Below are 11,398 nucleotides of genomic sequence, written 5' to 3' on the forward strand. Positions count from 1 at the left end.
AGTATACACTTCTTTCCCTTATATATAACCATGACCGTCCCTCCCCCCAAGCTGTTCTGTTCAGCTGCAACATGGTTGATTTACGACATGTACTTTACATCTAAACTCCAAGCACGGTCTTTTGCACAAAAGGTATTCTCTGGTCTCTTCTACTAAACTGGTAGTAGAGCCCTATTGTGGCAATTTGAAATGTGAAGAGGTTATGGTAAATAAGAAAGTTCGAAAAGGAGGGAAGCGTTGCTATTGAAGAATATCCATAAAATCAGATTGACTATAACGGTATTTTACGTTACCGTTACTGTGTAAAAAAGTGTTACAGTTTCAAGTTCGTCTCACTAAAATGTAACTAATTACAGTTACAAGTTACTGAAAAGAGTAACTAGTTAACGGTAATGCATTGCTAGTAACTAGTTACTGCCCAAGACTGCTTCCTTGGCACAAAAGTAGCACTAAGAGATCTTGGGACCGCTATTTCAGCAATCATAGACTTGATATTTTCGTACCTGCCAAGTCTCCTGGATTGTCCGGGAGACTCCCGGATTTTTACACTTTCTTTGGTTTGTACGGTTGTCATGAAAAATCTCCCGGAAATCGAAATTTTTATGCGTGATCTAGCCGCATTGACAAAATGCAGGTCAGTGCACTTCACGCTTTTTGCGAACCCACTGCATTTTATTATAAATGAATTTAGGATGCGTTCATTTAAACGTACAGTTGTCTCAGTGATGCGAAATCGTGGCAGATATGCGTGAAATTCCCCAGCCAAATTCACCATGTTCATTGGGCGTAAATTCAAATGTTCCGAATCCTTTTCCGAAATGCGGCGCGTGATGTGAATTTCAGTACTGAAACCGTCGAACCAAGGCCGACCGAGAGCAGGTTGCTCGAAGCTTCAAAAGTACGCGTGCAACCAGCGTATGCGTTGTCTTCTACAGTGCATGTGGTTGTTGCCACAACCACCGCTGTGGGCGAAATCACGGTCGTTCTTGACACGATTATGTATGGTGACAACGTTACTGACAGTACTCCGAAAGTGTGCGTGCGTCTGACGCCTGACCAGTTAAAACAATGCTTCTTACCGCAACTCTGCTCCTTACCGCAAAAGGAAGCAGCCCACTCCTTTCGTTATTACGGCCATTGCGATGAGCGAAGTGACCTTTGTGCACTTTTTAACCACTGTAACTTCAAAGCGAACTTGCAGTGGCAGCACAAGACGTACAAGGTGCCCCAATCACAAACTAAACACGCATGCATCGCAACGACAGTGGCGACGACCTTTATAGTGCACCCTCTGCGCCACTTTAGCGCCATCTCGCTAGTGATGACGAAAGGTCGCTGAAGTTGCCAAGATGTGAGGACTGCCAACGGTATGCAGTATATATAAGTACCTCGCCGTTTGTATGCTGAACAGTGTTACGCTCGGTGCTTGAGTGGTTTTGCGCCATGCATCATTGAGCGAAAGGTTGTAGATTCAATGCCCGGCAATATAATTTTTTCTTCTAGTTTTTGTAATTTGCTATGTAGCAACGTGATGGCGTCCGGCATAGACGTGCCATCGTCACTGGTTTAATGTGCAGACGAAGACATACAGTTGAGGACAGAAGCGAGATGCGAAAGAAGAGAGATGGCTGGCTGGCTGTGGCGTCCAGCCAGCCAGAAGTATACGAACATTCTATGCGCCTCGCGCCATGAGCCACTGGCGCTCGTCTTCTTTTTCTCCTCTTGGCTGGCCGCTACTAGCGTTGTGCTACAATTATAGTTTATATTTCACATCATATATGTGGAGGAAATGTCAGTGGAGCTGTAGTAGACCCCGCATAAAATACTTTCGTATGAAAAAAAGTGGGGCTAATTTTCAGTTGCAGCATCTTTTATGTCTTTTTGGCAGTACGCCTCAGTGTGGCACCAAGAATGCTTTCTATAGCGGTGATTCTTTTCTTGCACAGATGCCAGTGGCCTGAAAGAGCCCGAGAAGGTTCGTGCCTGCAAGAAGCAAGTGCTGGAGGCCCTTCAGGCATACACTATATCTCACTACCCATCACAGCCATCCAAGTTTGGTGAGCTGCTACTGTGTGTGCCCGAACTCGAGCGTGCCTGCCAGGTGAGCAAGGAGTCCCTAGCAGCATCGCGGCGCATCGCCTCTTCTGGTGGTGCTTCATCTTCCTCTGCACCTATGGCTGATACGCAAGCTCCTAGCTTCAACCTTCTCTTTGAACTCTTGCGAGGTGACCACTGAGTGCCCATTGGGTGCCCACTGGGTGTTCATCTTTGTGCACCTGTACATAGTGCCCTTTGGTGGATGTGCAGAGACCACGGAAAGGGAGAGCATGAGACGGGCAGACTGTGTTCGCTCCTCCCCCACCCCACCCCATGTGATGTGTTGTGCTCTTCTTCCATGAGAAATAGGACATTATTCTGGAAGATGAGGTGACGTCGCCTTCTAGATTTATTTCCTCATTTAATTGTGCTACTGCAAAAGTGATGTGCTATGTCTCCTCCTCTTTTTGCATATTACTACTTGCCAGTTTCCACTGACTGTCCTTCAATTCCTAGTGCTGGTCTTCCTTCCTAGTCTTCCCCACTGCTGTACCCTTCTTTGCTAGCCATCAGCTGCAAATGAAAGACTTGGGGAAGAGAGAGTGAGGCGTTTTCCCACTGTGAAGGCTTAGCCACACTGTTTAATCATCATGATTCTATTTTTGCTTGGTCTCTGTCACTTCAAAAGGAAGAGATTCTAGGTTAAGACTACTACACATTGCATCGTTGTTGTTGCAGAGAGCCCTTATCTTTCTTTCTCTCAATCTCTCCTTTAGATACGAAGCAGCTTATGCTCGGGGCTGTGTCCGTCCCTCGGCGACCGTCCGCTCCCCCACTGCGCATGTGCCAACTTTCCCCCCTCTCCTCGCATGAGCACAAGGAGGTGGGGTGGAGGAGGTGGCACAGCGGTGTCTCCGCTTCGTTTCTTTTCTTCTCCCGTTCATCTCCTCTACAGCTGTGCGCTCGTATAAAATGCTGCGCGCGCTCGTTCCGTTGCACTTTCCTAGCAGCGCTGGGTGTTCACTTTGCGGCACACACGGTAATACACACAAATAGAGGGGGGGGGGGGGGGGGGTAAGATAAGTGGTACACAACATACTACACACAACTCCACAGGCAAATTAAACATAGTACCGAAACCTACAAATGGAAACACAAGTGAACACCAGCGCTGCTTCGCATCTCCACATGGTTCCTTCCCTTTAGTGAGAGATGGTGCTTGTAGCCTTTTTTTACTTACTTTTTTTGCTAAGTGTTGAAATTATTATTACATCAATAGAGCATGAATTTGTCTTACTCTTTGGCTCACAATCAATGGATTTTAGCTGTTGTCATTTGGAGTCAAGGCACAAACCACAAAGCTGTAGCTGTGGCCACAGTGGACTTTCTTCTATTTGCAAATTGTGTTGTTGTACCTTGTTTACTTTTAATGCTGTGTCTCAGATTAATATTCAAAATGGCAATGGCAGCTTTTCTTTATTATTTTTTAAATAAATAAATAGACTGTGCCAGAGATATGACAGCATAACTTCATTGACCATTATTATGCAACATTTTTCTCAGGATCATGATGACTTTAAAGCTCATGCAGATGTTCATTTTGTAGTTGTTTAAAATGCAATTGATCCCCATTGTCATTTCATTTGAAGGTCCCAGTTTACAAGGAGGTTCTTTAGCATTTCCTAGTTAACATTGTTAATGCTTACAACAGATTTGCATTTTGAGCAGGTGTGAACAAGGGCTAGCCATGTTGTTTTATAGGCACATTAAACATGTATGTGGAAGGTAAACCACTAATTACTCAGCTTTACACTGGGACCTTTTCTTGTGCATGGACATTAAAAGTAGTGTTACATTGAACGAATTCCATTCTTACTGAGGCATTTACTTAGTATACATTAATTTTTTTGCATTACAGGAAAAACTTCATCTTCGTGGTACTTTTTTTTTATTTAGCCCACATCTCATCGGATATTTCCGAAACCTCCTTTACACATCGTAGTATAACTCTAGCATACTGGCACTCAGCAGGAAAAGAAAATTTTATAGATTTTATATCTGCTTTACAATTTTATGAAGTTATACAAACTCTTTTTGAATAGGCTGTCTTTCACCACTGTCCAGAGTGTGCTACAGCATTATTGCTCCTTCGCTGATTTAGTTCTCATGATGCATGGTGAACCAGGCTTGTGTATTTTTGCCATTGCTTGCCATACAAAGTATAGTCGACTCAAACAGTGTTGCATTGTGTGCACATAAAAGTGAGAAAGGCACTTATGCAAAAGCTTCTGCTTGTGGGTGTTTCGACATGCTTGCATTCTTCTTCTTTTTTTTTTTTTAAGTTATAGAAAATGCTCATGTATAGGATGCCGTACATCATCAGCTTGTGCCAAAATAAGCCCTGCATTCTTCTGTGCTTCTCCTTTGAAGTTGCACTATTATTGCTCATTTCCACTAAAGCTTCATGCTCTTGTACTGACATTTTTTCAGTAATTGCTGTTGGCTGTTCCTGCTATGTCTTGAATTTATTAATGAGCTGCCATGGTTTCCTTTCATTTGAGTCATTGAATGAATGCCACTCTTGAATGAACACATGTGCACAAGTTTGAGCATTGCTTATGTGACCCATTGGCTAAGCAATATCTGCACAATGCAAAGAATGCTCCTGCACATTTGAATTGATGTCAAATGCACCTGCAGGATTTGCTTCTGCTGCTTTACTCATTTTTACTGTTTTCCTTCTTTCTTGTTTGCATTGCACAAGAATCAAGGAGGCTTTTATGTGAATTTCCACCCATAATACGAACATAGCAATGAGTGGGAGTTCTAGGCACAGCTTTTAAGGTTAGCTCTTTTGTCCACTTTCTCCATACTTCAGTCTTTTAGGGTAAGATTTCTGGCCTATGACGCTTTCAGTTTCATCATCTTCTTTTTTTTTTTTTTATCGCAACTTTCGCCTTCGCATTTATGCCTTGGAGTGTCCATTGGTCATGTATTATGTGCTGCATTTCTTACCCTTTTGGCCTGAAACTTTGTTCTTTCAGTGTCTTGTGTGCCTGTAAAAGCGGTCTCGCACAGCCGCAAGCCAAAACTCCTGCTGTATTTATTGTACATAGAAATGTTCTTAGAGAGAAGTCAGAAGGTGGCCAAGTCCTGCCACTTGACTCTTAGTGTTTAAAAAGTTTTTTAATGCTAGTTTTGACTGCAATTTTTATTAAGCCTCATATTTAGCTGTACAGCGAAGGTGAGAAGGAGTGTGAATTTTTTTTCTTTTAGAGAACAACACTCAATCTATGCAGACACTAAAAACAAATTCATTATTTGGCATCATTTGCCTCCTATGCTATTAAGAGTTATTAGTTCTCACTCCTTTTTTCTTATGGTATTTGTTTCTTATGGTCCCAGTTCACGGGAATCATCTAAACACTCACTACTGCATAATGTGCTGTCCTTGTGTTGTTGTCAGGGACCAAAGTGACTGTGAGCCCTTTTTTTTTCTTTTTTTTTTCCTTTTTTTCATGTTCAACCGATACTTCTCGAAGCTGCGACCATTTTCCTTGTCCATGCGGGTTCAAGGTGTCTGTAGCTTTCTTTATAAGAATATGTGCCTGCGTCATTTTTCTTGCCGAGTCTAGAGAAAACAGCACATTTACAAGTTTCAGATGCTCACTTCATTTTTGCCAAGAAAGGAAGTATCATTGAAGCCATTTTGAGCAGACCTATTTTGTGCAAGTTTTAATGAATAGAATCGGGCACCTAGAAACACTGAAAAACATTTCTTGTTGGCTGTTGTGAGGCATTCTTGATAATCAGTGGTGCGCTTTTTTGCACACGCACTTTTCTTGGGTGCAGTTAACAGTGTTATTTTCCAAAGAAGCACCTCTGTAAAGACCATTGCCTTGCTCTTTGATTTGGCTTCTTACATTGTTTCTGCATTGCCATGAAAACATGAGTGCCAGGAGGGTACAGAATGAATATAATCTGAAGCCATGCTTGTAACAGTTAAGTTCAAGTGTTGTATATCACACTTGTCTCAGAACAGCTGAACTATCATAATGCACAGCAGAAAAGAAGTCACAATAAGACTTGTTCTGCCTTTGGTACCTCTAGAGTGAGGATCTAGCCAATTTTACATTCCCATAATGTGTATCATTGTCTTACAGTGAAATTGTGCAGCTTTTATACAGAAGGTATTGTTTTAGACTTATGCCGAGTGATGTGAGCGTAACTTTAATGTATCAACACAGCCCGCACGTTGATATATTTATGTGCTTTAGGAGAAGGGCACAACATTTACCTTGAAAAAAAGAAAAGTATGCATTATTCACAGTGCCTCGTAGCTAAAACTTTGTAAAGGATTCTGCTATGAGTCACATTTGTCGAACTTCAGCTGTCAGTGCACCGACTTTTGTCATTTGAAATGTCGCATGTTTACAAGAAAGACTATTTTGTGTGTCTGTGTGTGTGTGCTTGTATTTAGTGCTTTGTTAAAACAAAACCTTACCGGTGAATTGTGCCAGTGGTGATATAGCTTCCAAGAAGTTCTCTTGAATGAATTGCTGACTGTCGACGGCCTCAGGTGCAGTTTTGAGGCGTAATAATTGTTTTTGTATGTTTGCACGCAAGACATCTTGTGTTTCCATCACCATGTTTTCTACAAGGGCAGCTTGGCTTGTGATCTTTTCGACTGCGAATATGTGTTATATGTTAGTCTCACTGGTACTATACTGCCATGATGATCTTGGTTGTGGAGTAGCTTGATCAAACATTTTGCTTACCGTGTATGTCACCAGTCCTGCGTGTGCGTCCGAAACTGAGATAGATTTTTGAAGAAAAAAAAAATGCAGCCAGGAGCAATAGTACTTGCCTATTGGTTGAGCGGTCTCCTGTGTTGTACAGTGCTTTAGGTTGCAGCTTTTATCGACGTTAAGCATAAATTTTTGTGCTGTTTTACAGCAGTTTGCAGAAATAGATGAAAACAGCAGAATGTTATCATCTCCAAGCTGCAGAACTGAAAGGTAACTATTGCACCATTGCTATGTTATTGAGCAGAAAACAGTGCAAGAAATGTATCAGATTTTTTTTTTGCCACTGTTTTTCACTTTAACAACTTTACAGTGATGTACCGACTGGCCTTACAGTCAATGCTTTTAACTACTGCACTTCAAACATCAAGTGTCGGGCTCACTAAATGATGCATTGCACCTTTACCTTGCCTTTACAGTTTGCACAGAGGCATTGGGTCACTGTTATAGTAGCAATGACACACAATGTAATATAGCCATCTTCGTAAAAATAATGCTGCCGGTACTATTACTTTGAGGGTAGACAGTGGTCCTCTTGGCCAATCTATAGATTACCAAAAAAATTTACTTTTTTTGCGAAGAAATGTCCCAGAGAATCTGTTACTACAATAAAAATTCACAGTTTCGCCAAAAGGGCGAAGCAATGAATACGATAGCAGCATATTCGAATGTTTTATGAAGCAAGGCTAGCATTTTTAGAAGCAATATCAATTGTAGGAAACATGCGCTTGCTACAATTTCGCGGGAATAGTCAGGATCCTTTTTGGGCGACAAGCGTTTCTTTTCTTCCCTGGTTTTCTGGAAACCTGCCACGCGATGATGACAAATGGCCCTATGCGACCGCCATGGCGACAACAAATCCTGTTGTTGCTTGAAAATTGCGTGCATATGGTAGCAGGATGTGACCGTCAGCTGGCGCGGGCAGTTTTGTGACCTTCGCTCGCTGTCTGCTTATCAGCTGCAGGGTCTACACTCGCACCGTTTGTGAGTCGCGTTGTGGCACATAGATAATTTCAAAAGCGTGCCGCGCACATATGAAAAGAAAGACAATGTGGTGCGCAGCAGCGGGCAAAGGGGAGAAAAGAGCTAGTCGGGGGGGGGGGGGGGGTCGGCATAATAATTTTAAAAAATAACGGAAGAGATTCAACGGGCAAGGAGGCGCCATGTGTCAGTTAGCGGGACTGCAGCGAGACTGCAGCGGATGAATGTAGGGGGTGCATTTATTACGCGGGGGCAAAATATTCAAATTTTTACGACTGAAGTTGTGGGGCGGGGAGTTTATTATGAGAGTGTGATCTTTATGCGAGTAAATACAGTAAATTAGAATATCTTTCATGGCAAAATATTTTATTTGGCAATAGGTCTGATAAAAAATCTGGTGTTACTATCCTTCATATTAGACATAGCAATGACTAGTAAGCATGCAGGTCAAATTATTTATTTATTTACAGATTGCCTACTTCGCCATGTTGTCATTACATGTGGGGGGACAAAAGCATAACCAGTAGTGAAGGGAACCCACCACAGCCATTTGCTACTACTCTCAATCACGCATGCATTTCAATTTCTCTTGTTCAAGCAGGATCTAGTGCCAGAAAGCATATGATGGGGTCATAGGTTGGCAACAAACTGAACATTACTACTTGTGCTACCGGCAATATCCAAAAGTAGAAAACGAGAATGAATCCATTTTTTTTTATGCTACTGGTTAATCTAGGCATCTGAAAAATCATACAGAATGGGAGCTTATCAATGAAATAATACTTTATTGACATTCTGTGTAAACAATGCTTTTTAAAGCATGCTGTACACATTTATATGCCATATTTTTGTAATGCCATAGAAATAACCGGCAAATTTGACTTGCAACCGCATCTGCTTTACAGTTTGACTTTTGACTCTGTGCAAAATACTGGAAAAGGCTTGATGTGCTGGTGTAAGACAATGCATTATTTGCCACAATTTGAAGCTGTGAAGAAATGGTATTAGGCTAAGTAGTAGTATTACAGTTGTGGTAGTCAAGCTTGTTTAGTCCTATTGCAATCAAGTATTGGTAGGTGGAACACAATTACAGAACAGTGCAACATTTCCTTCAAGTGTGTGAAACGAGACCAGTGAAAAAATGGCAATGACCCGGTGGAATTTTCGCTGCTGCTTCATATTTTTATTGCTCTTACTGCGTATAATAGCCTTTGAAGTGTGCATCATGTATAGTGTCGAAACCGTGATTTGCAAAGAAACTTGTTGCTGTGAAATGCAAGGTCTGCAAATTGTAAATTGGCGTGAAGAACCAATTATTCTGTATTTTAGTCATTGTTTGCTAAATTGTTTTGTTGATTTTTTTGCGTGTCATTTTTTTATTTTAGTGGAGTCTTTAATGTTGTTGAGCCTTTGCATTGACGATCGCAAATGTGATTGGATTTTATTTATAAAGGCATTGGTTCTGAGACGCCGGCAAACGGCAACATTTCACAGATCGAGCAGTCATAAGATTCATATTCTAGTAATGACATGCTATGGCACGGTGCTAGGGAATCATGAGAAACATGGTGCCACATATGTGTTATTCCTCTCCCTCCCCAGTTCTCTTAATTGTTTTTTATATGTGTACGTGTTGCGTGTTCATTCCGTAGATGTTCAATGAAGCGCATGGTTGACCCATTTATTGTGATATGCCTTTAGGTTATATTGTTTCATTGTTCAGTGGGATGTAATTGCTGGCTGTTTACTTTTCTAACTTATTGCCTCTCTGTATGTCTGGTGTTAAATTTGTGCAGTCTTTTTTTTTTCCTGGTTTAGTGTGCATCTGAAAAAACGAACACAATCCCAATGTTGTCACTTGGAACTGTGAATCTCAGTGGCTCTTTTTAGAACTCTTATTATTGTCACCTCCTTTGCATAAGAAACACATGTGCTGACACTCTTAGTGTGTTAGGTGTAAGCTGTTTGAATAATGCAAGAAAAGTGCACTGGCAATGATGTCCTATATTGAGGATATGCAGAAAGCAGCACCATTTTCCTCACATCCAGCTGTGGAAGCAGACTTTTCAGCCTTTCACAGTATTGCCTAAATAATGTTCTTGTAGCTGGCTCCCTATGTCCAGAACTTAAGCATGTGCAAATTCGCATTTGTACAAAGTGATGCTCTTGATTTGCGAGCACGGTTTCATCAAGTTTCTGGGAAAAGTCACTTGATGGCCTACAGTGCTGGTGCACAAAATATTTTTTGGTGTCAGTGGTTTGAATTAATATTGAGCTATGCACTTTTATACCCCATGAAGCCTCATCCTCTTTGAGTCATTTTACAGGTGCAGACGCAGAGTTCTGAATCGAATAGTATTTTCGATAAAACGGAAAAGGTTCTTAAAATTGCAGTGCAAAATGGAGCATTCCTAAAAAATTTTTGTGTGCACTTTGAGAATGCCCTTGGTTGAAGTGACACATGCACACAGTGCATTTCATTTTGATGAGGCAACTTTTTGCATATCCTCGGCTTTTAATATCCTCTTTCTTTTACTGCCCAGTTTGCAAATCTTTGTGTGTGGTTGTGGTGCATTATGCAGCTTGTTTCTTCCTTCTGTGCACATGTGTATGCAAATGAGGAGTCTATATCGGAAATCAAAAGTCTTCTCGCACACATCTCTGTATCCCGTCTTGCCGTTCTTGACCAGCCCTCTTGTTTTCTTCATATCATTGAAACATCCCTCCGTCTTTTTAATCTGTACATACGAATGACATACCGCTGAGCCTGTGTTTTTTTATAACAGTGGTAACAGCGAGGGGAGAGAGAGCGTGAAAAGAAAAAAAGCAAAAAGAATTTAGAAACTGTGTGCCTTTGGTACACCTATTTTCTAGACTTTTTTATAGTTTGTATACTGTGGGGCCTAACCCAATTTAATAAAGATTTGCTTTGCATTGGCTTGTTTCTTTTCAGCACACGACACCCACTACTCACATATCATAAGGCACTATCTGCTTCCAATTCTATTTCTCGTGAGTACAGACAATGCCAAAATTGTGCGTCTGCAATATTAATGGATTCAAGTTTCTTTTTTGTTGTTGTTGTATAACAACTGGTACATGCAATGGCTTGAGATAATCACATTCTGTCACAATGAATCTGGTTTCTAAAGATAATAGCATTTCTTAGTCTACCTGGCACTCTGCTATACACGAAATATTTTTCGTGTGCCAGAATACCAGATGTGCACTGCACATGCAATTCCAATGGAGGCGGAAATGCTGTAGGCCCGTGTGCTCAGATTTGGGTCCACATTAAGAAACCCCAGATGGTTGAAATTTCTGGAGCCCTCCACTACAGCGTCTCTCATAATCATATCGTGGTTTTGGGACATTAAACCCCACATATCTATCAATCAATCACTGCACATGCGTAGAGTGATATAGAAAGCGCCAGCTCCCGCTTGGTCCTTTTGCGTTGATTTGCATGCAGCAACACACCACTGCTGCGCCAGAACCGTGGACTTTCTAAGCTCATGCATGGCCTCCTCGATAGTGTGCCAGCAGGCGCACAATCTCGGAGGCTGTGGCTCGTG

The 11,398-nt window shown here is 41.6% G+C and overlaps 1 protein-coding gene across 1 annotated transcript in view; it reads left to right on the forward strand.

The window, feature by feature from the left end:
- The window catches only part of Hr39 (Nuclear hormone receptor FTZ-F1 beta), a 122,619-nt gene extending 111,862 nt beyond the window's left edge, over positions 1-10,757 (forward strand). The window contains exon 12 of the mRNA XM_037435664.2: positions 1,947-10,757. Coding sequence (XP_037291561.1) covers positions 1,947-2,236 — 290 coding nt within the window. The 3' untranslated portion in view covers positions 2,237-10,757. The remainder of the gene's footprint in view (positions 1-1,946) is intronic.
- The last annotated feature ends 641 nt before the right edge of the window (positions 10,758-11,398 follow it).

The sequence above is a fragment of the Rhipicephalus microplus genome, chromosome X (assembly GCF_043290135.1).
Source record: "Rhipicephalus microplus isolate Deutch F79 chromosome X, USDA_Rmic, whole genome shotgun sequence".
Taxonomy (NCBI): Eukaryota; Metazoa; Arthropoda; class Arachnida; order Ixodida; family Ixodidae; genus Rhipicephalus; species Rhipicephalus microplus.